Source organism: Bos taurus, chromosome 2, assembly GCF_002263795.3.
Source record: "Bos taurus isolate L1 Dominette 01449 registration number 42190680 breed Hereford chromosome 2, ARS-UCD2.0, whole genome shotgun sequence".
In the NCBI taxonomy this organism is placed as follows: domain Eukaryota; kingdom Metazoa; phylum Chordata; class Mammalia; order Artiodactyla; family Bovidae; genus Bos; species Bos taurus.
In genome coordinates this window covers 1892356-1908585 of record NC_037329.1, presented here as the reverse complement: position 1 = coordinate 1908585, position 16230 = coordinate 1892356, and the positions used below count along the sequence as shown (strand labels likewise).

Here is a 16230-nt window from a genome sequence, read left to right as displayed (position 1 = left end):
CCTGGGATTCTCCAGGCAAGAACACTGGAGTGGGTTGCCATTTCCTTCTCCAATGCATGAAAGTGAAAAGTGAAAAGTGAAAGGGAAGTCGCTCAGTCATGTCCGACTTTTAGCGACCCCATGGACTGCAGCCTACCAGGCGCCTCCATCCATGGGATTTTCCAGGCAAAGTACTGGAGTAGGGTGCCATTGCCTTCTCCGCAAATATATTAATATTAGGGTTAAATTCTGTGCAGACAGTGGTATGCAAGCAGGAGTTTAAGAAGAAAAAGCACAATGGAATTCTGTACGGTTACAGAACTTATTTATGTATTTCTAAATTTTTATCGTTGGCTTATTGGGTCTTCCTTAAACTGCAAGGGCTTTCTCTAGTTTCCCTGAGCAACGGCTACTCTTCCTTAGGGTACATGGGCTTCTCATTGCAGTGGCTTCTCTTAAGGTGGAGCATAGGATCTAGGGCCGGCAGGCTCAGTAGTTGTGCTACTCTGGCTTAGTTGCTCTTCTGCATGTGGGATTTTCCTAGATCAGGGATCTAACTGCATCCCTTTCATCAGCGGGTCAATTCTTAACCATTAAACCACCAGGAAAGCCCTTTATTCATGTACTTTTAAAATGGAAACTAAAGAAATGGCAACCCATTCCAGTGTTCTTGCCTGGAAAATTTCGTGGATGGAGGAGCCTGGTGGGCTACCGTCCATGGGGTCGCAAAGAGTAGGACACGACTGAGCGACTTCACTTTAGCTTTTCAGTGGGACTCAAATCACCAGTGTCTATATTAAAACGGTTAAGAGTAACATCTAGTTGTATTTAAAACCACCCACCATCTTCTATAGTGTGACAAAAATCAAGTCGTTTGCAACTATTTTAGTGAATGTGGCTCAGTCATGTCCAGTTGTTTGCGACCCTATGGACTATACAGTTCATGGCATTCTCTGGGCCGGAATACTGGAGTAGCCTTTCCCTTCTCCAAGGCAGTTTTCCAACCCAGGGATTGAACCCAGGTCTCCCACATTGCAGGCTGATTCTTTACCAACTGTGACACAAGGGAAGCACAAGAATACTGGAGTGGGTAGCATTTTAACGTGCACTTATATCTTTGAAATGCGAACCAGTAGTAGATGTTCTCGGCTTGGTCAGGGAAAGATAAGACTGCCTGGACCCTCCCAGCTGAGCAGAGACCACAGGATTCCTCCACCTTTCTCCAAGGCAGAACCATTGGCTCTCACATCACGCGGGGAACCTGTGGGCCCTAGTAATGTTACAGAAATAGTTGAGAGCAGCTCTGGGAAAGTGCAAACCCCAAAGTCCCCCTTTTAAGAGTAAGTGCCCTTAAGTCAGACGTTCGGGTTTCAACCTGGTCGGCTTCCAAGAAATTGTCTGCTCTCGAAGGGACTTATCAGCCTCTTCGTGCCTTAACTGCTTCATTTGTAAAACGACTTTATTGTATTAAGTGACTTAATGAATGCAGAGCACTCAGAACGGCGAACGCGAAGAACGCCGAGCGCCCGGGCCCTGGCCGTTAAGCCAACAGCCGACCACACAGGCCTGGGGACCGGAGCCTGGCATTGGGGAAGAGCGCGCCCCCGCCGCCGCGCCTGCATTTACACAAGGGTTCCTGTAGTGCGGGGCTATTTAAAAACACGAAATCGAATACATTTTTTTTCCCGTAAGAAGTTAATAATTATGTTCCACTATAATTATGTTCCATTGTGCCCTTTCCATACCATGAGCGTAGGAGCCCAAAGATGGCGTAAGGAAAAATATTCCACATGAGCGTTTATTCGAATGAGTCAACAGACATCCTCCGGGCGCCGTTTGACTTCTGTTTGAACCCCCCAACCCCGCCCTCCCCGCCCTGTACGCTCCAGACGCAGAGACCACAGAAATTCGGCCCGACGATCTCTGTACGCAACAGCTCCGGGAAGCCTCCCGGTCCCGTCGCCTCTCGGACGTCGGCGGGAGCGCGCACGCCGACCGGGAGCCCGGAAGGCGCCGGCGGGTCACGTGTCTGCGCGCCCCCGCCAAGGCGGGCTCCAGGCGGAAGTGAGGTTTGGGTTAGGCGGCAGCGCAGCGTCGGCGAGGAGCGCGGGCTGCGGAGAGGCGGGCCGGGCAGAGCGGGGCGAGCGGGAGCGCAGGCCGGGTAAGCGGCGGTGGCGGCGACCCGGGCCTCGCGGCTCAGCCCCGCAACGGAGCAGACCTGCGCAGCGCGCGCCTCTCACCGAGCCCGACCGCTGAGCCCGCCCTGGACCGGCGAGCTCTGATCACTGAGGCCCAGTCTGCCCTCGCGGCGCGGTGAGTGCGGGCGGGGCGGGCGGCGGACTTGGCGGCGGCGTGCGCGGCCGGAAGTGCGGCGCTTTGTGCGGCCGATTTGGGCGGTGCCAAGGTCGGGCCCGCGGCGGCGCTTTGTCCCGCGGGGCCAGGCGGGCGGGTGCTGCCCGAGGGAGGCGGGGCTGGACTGCGGGGCGCGCGGGCAGGTGCGGCGTGGGCGGCGGGGAAGCTGCCCCCGGGCCGGCGAGAGCGGCGTTTGTTGCACAACAGTGTTCTCTGGGTCTTTTTTTTTAAGGTTCAGGTGATCAGATCAGGGAAATGCAAAAAATGGGGAAGCAATGGGGTGGTGTTTCTGTTCGTAGGATTTTCATCGTTTCCAGTGTGTAAACTATCCACTTTTCTCACAAAGTAAACATTATTCCATTTGCCTGGCAGAAGCCTTAGCTTGAAAGGCTTTCAATGTTTTAACCAGAAAGGACGTATCATGGCCCAGCCTTGGTCAACTTTGAAAGAGAGGTGCGCCGTTACAGCGTCCACGAATAGGGTCTTCCTCACTTATAGTGTATATAAGCGTGCATCTGATGGGTTGTATGAGTTAATGCTTCATTAAAGTCATACATAAAAGTATTTTGGAGTGTTTTGCCAAGCAGGACTTTCTTGAAATGAAAAGGTTTGTCTCCTTCCCCCTCCTTAAATTTTCAAGTCACCCTTGTGTAATTTTTTAAGATTATTTTCTCAAATGGTATATGAAAAACTTGGCAATAATAGTAGGGACGCATTTTAGAACTTGGGTTAAGTAACCAAGGATTGGGTTATTTTTGCTTTGACAGGAAAGAATTAGGCTAATTGTTCTGTTGTTGAAGGTACTATGGTGCACATTGTGAAGTTTTTTTTGTTTCTTTTGGGGTTTATAGAGTGGGCTTGCTTTAGTATGTGTTTGCATAATTACTTCCGTTTAGTCGTATTTGTGACTAAATGGACAAGCTGAGGTGTGCCAACAAAGGTGCCTCTAGTCAAAGCTGTTTTTCCAATAATTGTGTATGGATGTGAGAGTTGGACTGTGATGAAAGTTGAGCGCCGAAGAATTGATGCTTTTGAACTGTGATGTTGGAGAAGAGTCTTGAGAGTTCCTTGGAGTGCAAGGAGATCCAACCAGTCCATCCTAAAGGAGATCAGTCCTGGGTGTTCATTGGAAGGACTGACGTTGAAGCTGAAACTCCAATACATTGGCCACCTGATGTGAAGAACATTGGAAAAGACCCTGATCCTAGGCAAGACTGAAGGCGGGAGGAGAAGGGGACTACAGAGGATGAGATGGTTGGATGGCATCACGGACAGGATGGGCATGAGTTTGAGCAAGCTTTGGGAGTTGGCCATGGACAGGGAAGCCTGGCTTACTGCAGCCCATGGGGTCGCAAAGAATTGGACACGACTGAGCAACTGAACTGAAGGTATGGTAGAGGTCCCTGCAGGCTTTAAGAGTTGGAAACTGCGGCCTTCCTCTAGGTTCTGTGTAGCAGTCACTCTAGACACATGGAGCAGGTAGCATCCCCTCTTCCTGCCTTCTGCTCTTCAGAATAGTGGAAGGATCCTACAAGCCAGATGGGCGGAGGAAGCTGCTGTTGGTATTACTGCCCTTGCCCTCTTATCCAGGCCTGATAGATTTGTTAGATTTTTACTTAGTATTCTACTCTACAGCTGCCATTCAATTCATTTCTGTTTTAAGGCTAGACAGAATTGTGATGTCAAAATTATTTGAATTTTCAAACGAGAAAATGAGTGTAATGCCACAGAGGTAGAGGATTAGAATTGGGAAAAACAAGCTTAAGTGCGTATAAAGAATATTATTTTAAGTTTTATTTTATAGGTTCTGTAGCTTAAAGGCAAATTTTTGCCTCCCAAACTTGTCTTATTTAAACAGCTTCTTTTCACTGATCAATTGAGAGCAATTTTAAAACAACAGCACACCAGCCTAATAGAGGTATGGTTACTTTTCTTATGCCTGGGTTCCACTTTATGTCTCTATCTTTGAAGTTCTGTGCAGAAATATGTGAATGTCTCCCAATAGATTGGAAACCTTGATAGTGAAGCTCGAGTTTGGAGGCGTTCAGAGCCTATCTTATGTGCTCTTCTTGATGTTATCAGGTGTTACCCAGACTTTCCAGTGCTGATTGTGTTGTTCGGGTTTTATCTTGTGTATTGCTGTCTGAGAGAGAGACTTTAAGCCCCTTAACCTTAGTTTTCTTGGTATGAAGAAAAATAATATACAAGGCCTCTACAGTCCACAGGGTAGCAAAGAGTCGGACACAACTGAGTGACTTCACTTTCTTTTTTTCTTTTGTAAAGTTTTAGAATTACTGTTTTGTGTGGGAACTTTGTTTAGGTCATGGTATATTTTGAGACTAGAGAAACTAGTACAGTGATGGATGTTAAATATACTTTCCCTCCGAGGATTATTAGATTTCAAGTTGAGAAATTTTTGCTGTAATCTTTTTTAAACCCTAATCTGCTGCTACCAAGTCACTTCAGTCGTGTCCGACTCTGTGTGACCTCATAGATGGCAGCCCACCAGGCCCCCGTTCCTGGGATTCTCCAGGCAAGAACACTGGAGTGGGTTGCCATTTCCTTCTCCAATGCAGGAAAATGAAAAGTGAAAGTGAAGTCGCTCAGTCGTGTCCGGCTCCTAGCGACCCCATGGACTGCAGCCTACCAGGCTCCTCTGTCCATGGGATTTTCCAGGCAAGAGTACTGGAGTGGGTTGCCATTGCCTTCTCTGAAACCCTAATCTGAGACTTAACTATTTTGCTGCAGGTGTCAAACCACCCATAGGAATTCTGACATTTTCATCATTACAAATGAGAAACTTAAAAAAAAAAAAAGTGATAACTAGCTTCTCTGGTGGTTCAGAGGGTAAAGCGTCTGCCTGCAATGTGGGAGACCGGCATTTGATCCCTGGGTCAGGAATATCCCCTGGAGAAGGAAATGGCAATCCACTTCAGTATTCTTGCCTGGAGAATCCCATGGACGGAGGAGCCTGGTAGGCTATAGTTCATGGGGTCGCAAAGAGTTGAACAGGACCGAGCGACTTCCCTTTCTTTCTTTCTCTCTCTCTCTCTCTCTCTGTCTCTGTCTCTGTCTCTCTGTCTCTCTCGCCTTGAAATTGGGATTCTTGGCCCATACCAAATCAGACTGGCAAATCCGTGGTTTCTGGGTGACAGTAGGCACTAGAATCCCAGGCAGAGTGGTGATGGTGGTTTTTTACTTTTAACTTTTCATTACTTAAAAAGTATGCAAATACAACATACAGCCATATACCCAACATATCAATCCCATTATATAGCATGCTCAGGGCTGGTGTACTGGGATGACCTTGAGAGATGGGATGGCAGGGGAAGGTGGGAGGGAGGGTCGGGATGGGGAACACATGTACACCCATGGCTGATTCATGTGAATGTATGGCAGAACCACCACAATATTGTAATTCAGTTCAGTTCAGTTCAGTCGCTCAGTCGTGTCCGACTCTTTGCAACCCCATGAATCGCAGCACGCCAGGCCTCCCTGTCCATCACCAACTCCCGGAGTTCACTCAGACTCACGTCCATTGAGTCAGTGATGCCATCCAGCCATCTTATCCTCTGTCGTCCCCTTCTCCTCCTGCCCCCTATCCCTCCCAGCATCAGAGTCTTTTCCAATGAGTATATTGTAATTAGCCTCCAATTAAAATAAAAAAATGTTTTAGATTACAGACATCGTGTCATTTTTACCCTTGAGTAGTTTAATATGTACTTCTAAAAATCAATGCATCTTTACATAACAAAATGCTATTCTCACATATAAGAAAATTAATGATTGTTTAATGCCATTTGATATCTAACCCGTTGGTTTGTACCCCTCAATCCTTAAAATACCTTTTTATAATTTTTTCCATCTTAAAACCAGGATTCAAACAAAAACCTCCTGTGGCCTTTATTAAATCTATGTTAATCTAGAACCATCCTTCTCCCTACTCTCCGCCTTTTCCCAGACCCCTTGCCCTCTAGATTCCCTCCTTTTGGCTTTGTCTGATTGCTTTATGGTGTTCAGTATTTTTCTCTAATTCCTGCCTTTTTCTGTCACCTGGGAGGTAGATGTGTAGGGTACACTGGATTCAGATTTTAGTATTTTTGTAGCAGTACACCTCAGATGATGCAGAGTGATTCCATCGTATGAGGATGCATGTAGAAAGTAGCTTGGGGGGCTTCCCTGGTGGCTTAGTGGTAAAGAATTCACCAGCCAATGCAGGAGACATGGATTCAATCTGTAATCTAAGAAGATCCCACTTGCCTGTGTGCCACAATTATTGAGCCTGTGCTCTAGAGCCCAGGAGTGGCAGCTATGAAGCCCACACACTCTAGATCCTGTGCTCTGTAATAAGAGGCTGCCAAATGAGAAGCCAGAGCAGCAACTGGAGAGTAGCCACCTCCCAGCACAACTAAAGGAAAGCTCGAGCAGCAGTGAAGACCCAGCACAGCCAAAATAAATAAAAATTTAAAAAAATAAGTAGTTTGCTCTTAGTGATGTTAAGATTGGTCAGTGGGTTCAGCATTCATGTCCACTAATCAATAAACTGAGCACAATTGTATGGTAGTTTGAACATTCTTTGACGTTGGAGTGAAAACTGTCCATTTCCACTCCTGTGGCCACTGCTGAGTTTTCCAAATTTGCTGGCATATTGCGTGCAGCATTTTAACAGCATCATCTTTTAGGATTTGAAATAACTCCGCTGGAATTCCATCACCTCCACTAATTATTTGTAGTAATGCTTCCTAAGGCCCACTTGACTTCACACTCCATGATGTTTGGCTCTTGGAGAGTGCCATCGTGGTTATGTGTGTCATTAAGACCTTTTTTTCGTACAGTTCTTCTATGTACTCTTGCCACCTTTTTTTAATCTCTTTGTCCTTTGTTAGGTCCTTAACATTTCTGTCCTTTATAGTGTCCATCCTTGCATGAAATGTTCCCTTAATATCTATCATTTTCTTGACGTCATCTCTAGTCTTTCCCATTCTATCTTTTTTCTCTATTTGCACTGTTCACTAAGAAGGCCCAAGTTTAGAAAAGGCAGAGGAACCAGAGATCAAATTGCCAACATTCATTGGATCATAGAGAAAGCAAGGGAATTCCAGGAAAACATCTACTTTTGCTTCATTGACAGTGCTAAAGACCCACTTTGACGGTGTGAGTCACAACAGATTGTGGAAAATTCTTAAAGAGATGGGAATATCAGACCACCTTACCAGTCTCCTAAGAAATCTGTGTGGATCAAGAAGCAACATTTAGAACCAGACATGGAACAACAGACTGGTTCAAAATTGGGAAAGGAGTATGTCAAGGCTGTGATATTGTCATCCTGCTTATTTGATTTCTGTGCAGAGTACATTATTTGAAGTGCTGGCTTGGATGAAGCACAAGCTGGAATCAAGATTGCTGGGAGAAATGTCAACAACTGCAGATATGCAGATGATATTGCCCTAATGGCAGGAAGTGAAGAGAAACTAAAGAGCTTCTTGATGAGGGTGAAAGAAGAGAATGAAAAGGCTGGCTTAAAAGTCAACATTAAAAAAAACTAAGATTGTGGCATCTGGTCCCATCATGTCATGTCAAATAGAAGGGGAAAGGATAAGCAGTGACAGATTTTACTTTCTTAGGCTCCAGAATCACTGCAGACAGTGACTGCAGCCATGAATGTAAAAGACGCTTCCTCTTTGGAAGGAAGCTAAGACAAACCTAGACAGAGTATTAAAAAGCAGAGATATCAGTTTGCCACAAAGGTCTGTATAGTCAAAGCTATGGTTTTTCCAGTAGTCATGTATGGATGTGAGAGTTGGACCATAAAGAAGGCTGAGTGCCAGAGAATTGATGCTTTCGAATTGTGGTGCTGGAGAAGACTCTTGAGAGTCCCTTGGACTGCAAGGCTATGAGACCAGTCAATCCTAAAGAAACTCCACCCTGAATATTCATTGGAAGAATTTTAGCTGAAGCTCCAGTACGTCGTTGGCCATCTGATGCTAAGAGCTGACTCATTGAAAAAGACCCTGATGCGGGGACAGATTGAAGGCAAAAGTAACTTGAGAAGCTGTTACGTTGTTCATAGACCTTGTGCAAACCTTTTTGTTGAAGTGGGAACTGCAGCTTTTTCTTTCATTAATCCTGTTATTTTTTTTTACCTGTAAGTTTTAATTATAACTTCTTAATCACTTTAGGAAGTAGTTATTAGTCTCTTGGGAAGCATAAATGCTTTTAGGAACTTCTGGGTAGTTTGGACGTATGGTATTTAGAATTCAAGTGTAATTCTGTACATTTTTTTAGTGGCAAACGTAGAGTAAGATTTTATTAGTGGTTTAGACTGTAAGATTGTGTAAGGAAAGCCTTTGGTATTCAGTGCTTTGAGTTGTCTACAGTTCTTGGCTGTAACGAATAATTTTGTTACAAACATTCAGGTACAAATTTTTGTGTGGATATGTGTTTTCACTTCTCTTGGGTGTATACCTAGCAGTGGAGTTGCCAGGTCAAATGGTAACTCCTGTCTTTAACTGCTATGCTGTTCCTCAGCTTCATTGCCTACCAGATGACATCTCCTGCGCAGCCGCACAGTTAAGGGTCTCCATGTGATAGCTCCAACCTAATTTGTGTCTCTGTAATCATCTTCGTGATTCACATGTAGCCCAAGCTCCAAACAAGCCCAGTAGCAAAGTGTCCCTAAAGTGCATTTTGCATTTTCTAATTTTTGTGTCTTTTCAAGATCCTACCTGTTGAGAGCTTATACCACCTGTGTAATCCAAGTTATTCCTGACCATTCCTCTCCTCCTGCATTAAATTTTTGCTCTTCCCACTCAACCCTCACAACACTTTATTCCTTTATGGCCCTTAACACTCTGACCCCGAGTCATCCATTGTTTATGTCTTCTGACTTGCAGACCTGCCTATCGAGTACAGTACCCACCACCTACATGTCCCTATTCAGAGTTCAGCTAATGTGTAGGTCCTTGGTCTAGCCACATTTCAAGTGTTCAGGTAGTGACTACTGTATGTGGACAGAGCAGATGTACATTTCCATCTTCACAGAAAGTTCTCTGGGGCAGCACTTTTCTAGATGGTAAACTCAGAACAGGGACTGTGACTTGTCTTCCCCCCCCCCACCCCCCCGTGGCCTTTGTGTAGTGCTTTACTTATTCAATTAAGAAAATGAAATTAGATCCTGGCACAGAATAGAGAAATAGAGTATTGAAAAGTATTCACCTCTCTAGAAATGATAGTTGAACCAGAGAAGTAGATGAAATATATGAAAAAATCTCTACATTTTATGTTGTAGATCCACCAAGAATGGGTTAAAAGTGCAAGCTAATGCGGATTGACAAGTTACCAATTTGTTTCTTCTTAAACTGTGATGTAAAATACAGTTGGTTTTCCTCTCTACTCCTTATGCTTTGCTCTCCTTGTTTCTTTCTAATCTGTTCTGTAGATTTGCATCGTCCAGTATGGTAGCCTACAGCCAAACACGTCTATTTAAATTTAGACTGAAGTTAAATAAAAAATCGGATCCGATCCTAGCCACATTTTTCAGGTGCTCGTTGTTTACTTGTATTAATAGCTAATGGATGCTCTCTCAGACAGCACAGATAGGGAGCATCTTCATCCTTGTTCTTTTGGACAGCACCGATCTAGATTTCTGTCTTAGCTGTGGTTGTGGATGTCATGTCAGATTTTGTTCTGCCTTTTGGTTTGGAAGTTAAAGAAATAAGACAGTTATTTAGGTAATGAATGTCCCAATCACTGATATCTCCAATTAATTTCTACTTTAGAATTTACTGCACAGGCTAAGGATTTGACCAGGTATACTTTTGTGTGTACTGAACTGCTTGGTTGGAAATATTCTAAGTCAGTAAGCTGAGGTAGAAATTTGAAGTGGTGTGTTTTTGTATTTTGTCTCTGTAATGGAATTTGATGCCAAGAGTGTTTTGAAGTACATGTGTCTTTTAGAAAGTCAGCAGGTAGTGGCACCTTTTTGTGTGTGTCATTGTCTTTGGTGCTAACAGTGGAAACAGTGTCAGACTTTATTTTTTTGGGCTCCAAAATCACTGCAGATGGTGACTGCAGCCATGAAATTAAAAGACGCTTACTCCTTGGAAGAAAAGTTATGACCAACCTAGATAGCATATTGAAAAGCAGAACATTCATTTGCCAACAAAGGTCCATCTAGTCAAGGCTATGGTTTTTCTGTGGTCATGTGTGGATGTGAGAGTTGGACTGTAAAGAAAGCTGAGCAACGAAGAATTGATGCTTTTGAATTGTGGTGCTGGAGAAGACTCTTGCAAGTCCCTTGGACTCCAAGGAGATCCAACCAGTCCATTCTTAAGGAGATCAGCTCTAGGTGTTCTTTGGAGGGAATGATGCTAAAGCTGAAGCTCCAGTACTTTGGCCACCTCATTCGAAGAGTTGACTCATTGGAAAAGATTCTGATGCTGGGAGGGATTGGGGGCAGGAGGAGAAGGGGACGACAGAGGATGAGATGGCTGGATGGCATCACTGACTCAATGGACGTGAGTTTGAGTGAACTCCGGGAGTTGGTGATGGACAGGGAGGCCTGGCGTGCTGCGATTGATGGGGTCGCAAAGAGTCGGACACGACTGAGCAACTGAACTGAACATAGCTAGTGGAATATCAGTTCCTCAGCCGGGGATTGAACCTGGGTCGTGGCAGTGAAAGCCCAGAATTCTAATGGCGAGGTCACCAGAGAACTGCCTGTTTTTCTTTTAAAATAGACTTAATTTTTTTTAGAGCAGTTTTCGGGTCAGAGCAAAATCGAGCAGAAAGTGCAGAGTTTCCATATGCCTGTTGCCCCCTCCCCCATTGCTGTTTTTATTTTTAAATTTAAGATCCCTTTAATTCTTACTACCAAGTCAGTCAGTGATTGACGTACTGGATAAGGAATACTGAATAGTCTTAAATAAGCTCACACTTTCAGAATGCATTGGGTGATAAAATTCAGAGGAAGGGATAAAACCATGGTTGTAGCTGTGCAAATTCTTGAACTTGTCAGGCAAAGAAGATTGTGAATTATAGAACATTGATTTGGTTAGTACAGTTGCTGTAGCTAATTTGTCTCTTTTAGGAAATACACATATATTTTATTTATTTTTAGGAAGTATATAATTTAATGTGTTGTTTCAGAAATAGAGAAAGGTGCAAAAAGAACATTAAACCGCTCCATCTAGAGGCAGTCACGGTTCATGCTTTATTCTCCTCCCTGATAGTTTTCTGTCTGAGCTGGAGGTGCGCATGCCCAGTGTGTAGGTGCACATTTGGGATCACACTGCATTACAGTATTGTACTGCCTCCCCTTTTACCCCAATTATCATTGTAGCATCCTGTGTTTTTAATCACTTATAAGAAAAAAGCAGCTGCATGGTATTTCATGCTCTGGATAGATCTGGTTAAGACTGTTCTCTGTAATAAGGACATTTAGATTATTTATAGTTTTTTTTTTTTAACTGTTTTGAAAAACAGGGGCACGGAGAACACTTTTTTCCCTTAGCGTCTGATGGACTCAGGAGAGTTATAAAGCAAAGCATACAGTGTCCTGGTGGGCACCCGTTAGGGCTTTGGCATTCCTTTTCTGTGCTCTGTTGGTTAGCAGCAGCATGGAGTGCCTTGTTTCTACATTTCAGAATAGATTAGAGAAAGGCCTCTTGCTACCTGCTTTTTTGAGACTGATGATGGAGAAAAACCTGAGAACAAAAATGCTTGGCTAAATCATTTTTTTTCCCTTTTTAGTTCTTGAAATCATGAATCCTGTTTATAGCCCGGGTTCTTCTGGGGTACCCTATGCAAATGCCAAAGGAATTGGTTATCCAGGTAAGCATGTAAAATTTTGTTTCCATTATTAAACTTTGAATACATGGTCCATTTCTATGTCATTAAGAATGCTTTTGATGGACAGACCCAGCTCAAGTGGCTTAGATAAGGAAGAAAATGTGTCAGCTCATGGAATTGAAAAATCAGGAGCTTGGGCTGGCTTTGGTTGGAGCCTGATCTGGTGGTTCCAAGGGTAGGGACTAGGTCTGGTTTCTTTACTTCCTGTGCTCAGCTTCACTTCCTCAGTGTTGTCGCAGTGTGGGACACAGGTCACACTTCCCGTTGTGGTTGTGTGGTGCTCAGCCCCTCCCTTGGCTGTGAGTCTCTTCATCTGGCTTTATAGGAAGGCCCTGTGGGACTTCTTGTTCTCTTCATGCCAGCACCCTGGATCAGGAAGGGGAGTCCACTGATGAATTTATGCTTGAGCCACATTCTCCACCTTAATGAAGCCTGCTAGTCAAACATGGGCTGAAATAGGGTGAAGTGAAATTTGTGAGAATAGGAGTTGATGGTCAAAAATAGCAAATGGTTGCCCTAATTGAAAGGAATAGTTGTCTGTAACATTACAATTTTGGGTTTAGATAATATGGTGGGACAGATACTCTTAAAACCCTGTTGCTCAAAACCCCTGAAAAATTGAAGAAACATTTCAAAAATGTTTAACTGAACTTTTGCAAGAAAGCCATTTCTACAGTTAAATATGAAGGTGACATAAAAACCAGAGTATTTGGCCATTGAGTTGATGTGTCTGCCCTAGGGGCATTTGTTCTTTGTGGGTTTTAGCAACCCTTTTGGGGACGAAATGAAGTCTCTGCTCTTGTAAGGCTGGGATTTGGAGTGGAACCCCTCGTCAGTCTGATTCCTCCGGAGGGTGGTACTCCTATAAGACAGGTAAGTAAATCAGTCCATACTGGTTCCATAGAGAAGTTCATTTCAGCTTGGGCTCTGGGAAGGAAGAAGTCTTTTCTAAGAATTTGTAACCATTCAAGGATGTTTTGGGTTCTGCTTTGAATTACTTGTCCTTCCAAGGGGTCCATAAATTGAGAAACTAACAAAAAACGTAGTCTCTGGGCTGCATTACCCCTGAAGCACCTGACAGCAACGAACGCAGAACTGTGTGAAGGCCAGCGTTCCCCGTCTAGGTCGTGTGGGGGGCCCAGAGTTCTGCCTGGTAAGTCAGAGTCATTGTAAAACACCGTGCTTTGTTCATCGTGTCTGAGTCACCAGTCGTGATAGATAGCAGGAATAAAACATCAGGTAGACACCACATCAAACAAGCGTGCTGATAATAATTGAAGATGCAAAAGAAAGAATCATAGCAAAAAGAACCAACTGGAACTTAAATGGAAAAAAAAAAAGCATTTGAACAGAATTCCAGTTAAACCGCAGGCAAAACACTGCTAAAGGAGGGACCAGTGTGCAGCAGAAGGAAGGGGGAAGTAGACTGGTTACGAAATAGAGGTGTTAGGATGAGAAGTTCTGAGGAGAATTAAAAGCTCCAGAAGGACTAAGTAGAGAGACTAGAAGGAAAATAGTGACAGGATTTTCTAGAATTGGTAAAAAATAATTTAGTGGTGAGACCTCCTGTCTTTAATGTATTTGCACTAGTTTAAGCAGAGTTCCAGGTAGTCTACTGAAGAGAATCCTGTGTAGCTCTGAAATCAGGAAATAGGTTAAACTTGATGGTGTTAGCATTACCTGATAGACTATGTAATGAAATATTGGTTGCCTGTCATATACCAGGTCTGTGTACTTTTTAGGGTTTTTTGTTTTTGGTCTTTAAAAGGAAATTTCTAAAACTTTAAGTCTTTAAAATTTTTAATTGATCTTTATTTTATTCATTTCTTTATACCTTGGAGAAGGCAATGGCAACCCACTCCAGTACTCTTGCCTGGAGAATCCCATGGATGGAGGAGCCTGGTAGGCTGCAGTCCATGGGGTCTCGAAGAGTCAGACACGACTGAGCGACTTCCTTTCACTTTTCACTTTCACGCATTGGAGAAGGAAATGGCAACCCACTCCAGTGTTCTTGCCTGGAGAATCCCAGGGACGGGGGAGCCTGGTGGGCTGCAGTCCATGGGGTCTCGAAGAGTCAGACACAACTGAGCGACTTCCTTTCACTTTTCACTTTCACGCATTGGAGAAGGAAATGGCAACCCACTCCAGTGTTCTTGCCTGGAGAATTCCAGGGACGGGGGAGCCTGGTGGGCTGCCGTCTATGGGGTCGCACAGAGTCGGACACGACTGAAGTGACTTAGTAGTTATACCAATCTCTTGCCTTGCTTTTAGTATTTTGGTCTCCTTGACTTTGATAAAACTCTCTGATCAGCAAAAGTTCAGTATAGAAACTTGTAACCATTCTAGGTATTTTGAATGGAAATTGGAGTTAAACAGCGAAATAAAGTGCCTACAGGATTTTAAGGCTAGGATAACTTTAGTACCTTTATACCATTTTATGCTTACCATTCTATACTTTAATACAAGCAGATGGAGAAGCTTGTCCATAATTTTCTAAAATTTACACTTAATGGGTAAAAAGGAACGTCTTCTAATTGTAGTTACATGAGAGCTGACATACAGTCATTCATACCTGTGGATTTGGGGTATCATGTCCTGGAACCTGGGATACTGAGGGATGACAATAATTGGGTTCGTATACACCATCTTACTATTGTTTTCTAATTCATAGCTCCTGTATCTGTTTTGTTCACTTTCTTTTTCTTCTTTTGGATTAACCAAATATTTTACATTAAATTTTTCTTTCTGTTAATTTTTGAAAAAATTACTATTTAGTGATGACTCTAACAATTACAACACATTTTGCCCCCTCTCTTCTTTTGTATATCAGAGTTGGACACGACTGAGCGACTGAACTGACCATGCCTTAAGCCATTACTGTTTTTATTTTGTGCAGTCAACATTAACTCACACATTATTTTCATTGCTTTCTGTATCTATGTGTTTTTTGTTTGGGATCATTTTCCTTTTACTGGGATAAATCCCTTTAGTTACCCCGCCTCCCCCACTCTTACTGCATGTCTGCTAGCAGTGAATTTTCTCTGTGAAAATGTTTTTATTTTGCTTTCATTTTTGAGCCTATTTTTGATGAGTGTACTGGTTTTCTGTGACTGCTGTGACAAATTGCTACAAGGATGGTGGCTTAAAAACCATAGAAATTGATTCTCTCACAGTTGTGGGAGCCAGAAGCCAAAATCCAGGCATGGCAGGGCCTCACACCCTGTGGAAGCTGGAGGGGAGAATCCTTTCTTGCTTCTTGAAATTTCTGGAGCTTTCAGCGTTCCTAGACGTAGATTGCTTTGTGGACACATCATCCCGGCTTCTGTTTTCATGGTTACATCATTTCCTTCTCATCTATGTTTCACAGTGTGGACACTTGGGTTTAGGCCCCCACCGCCTGTAATCTATGATGAGTATCTTGAGATCCTTAACTTATGTTGACAAAGAACCTTTTCCCAAATAAGGTAACATTTATAGGTTCCAGGGATTTGATGATATTTCTTCTTAGGAGTTCCTTTTTTTTTTTGCCTGCCACACTGAGTGTACAGTTTTAGGTTGGCAGTTATTTTCTCTCAGCACTTTAAAGGTAGTTGTGTTGTCCTCTGGTTTTTGTCATTTTTGTTTCTTTGAAATTAGTATTTCCCTGCTCCCTCCTTGCTGCTTTTAACATATCTATGTTTCTCCTGTGGAATAACAAGACGTGACTATGTTTTGTGTTTATTCTGCTTAGTGCTCACAGAGCTGTTTGACTGGCTTGATTTTTTAAAAAATTTGTTTAGGTTATGTCAGGTCTTAGTTGCAGCATGTGGGATCTAGTTCCCTCACCAGGGATAGAACCTGGGCCCCCTGAATGGGGAGTGCAGTCTTAGCCGCCGGACCATCAGGGAAGGGAGGAATGGGAATAAAAGAATATCTCCTCTGAAGTGAAGGTAGTTTTTCCAAAAGAGTAGGGTTTAGTCTCAATTTAAGGAGAACACTTTTAAATAGCTTGGACAGCTCAAAACTGCTATTTAGGGAACTGAAAACCAAGTAAGCCAAGAACAACATTAA

At 43.5% G+C, this 16230-nt stretch overlaps 1 protein-coding gene across 3 annotated transcripts in view; it reads left to right on the top strand.

Moving 5' to 3' along the window:
* The first annotated feature begins 2035 nt into the window (after nt 1-2035).
* Nucleotides 2036-16230, top strand: part of FAM168B (family with sequence similarity 168 member B) — a 41171-nt gene continuing 26976 nt past the window's right edge. The window contains exons 1-2 of one of the 3 annotated variants that reach the window (XM_005202196.3): nt 2036-2292; nt 12082-12162. In XM_005202196.3, coding sequence (XP_005202253.1) covers nt 12093-12162 — 70 coding nt within the window. In that variant the 5' untranslated portion in view covers nt 2036-2292; nt 12082-12092. 3 annotated transcript variants of the gene reach the window in all.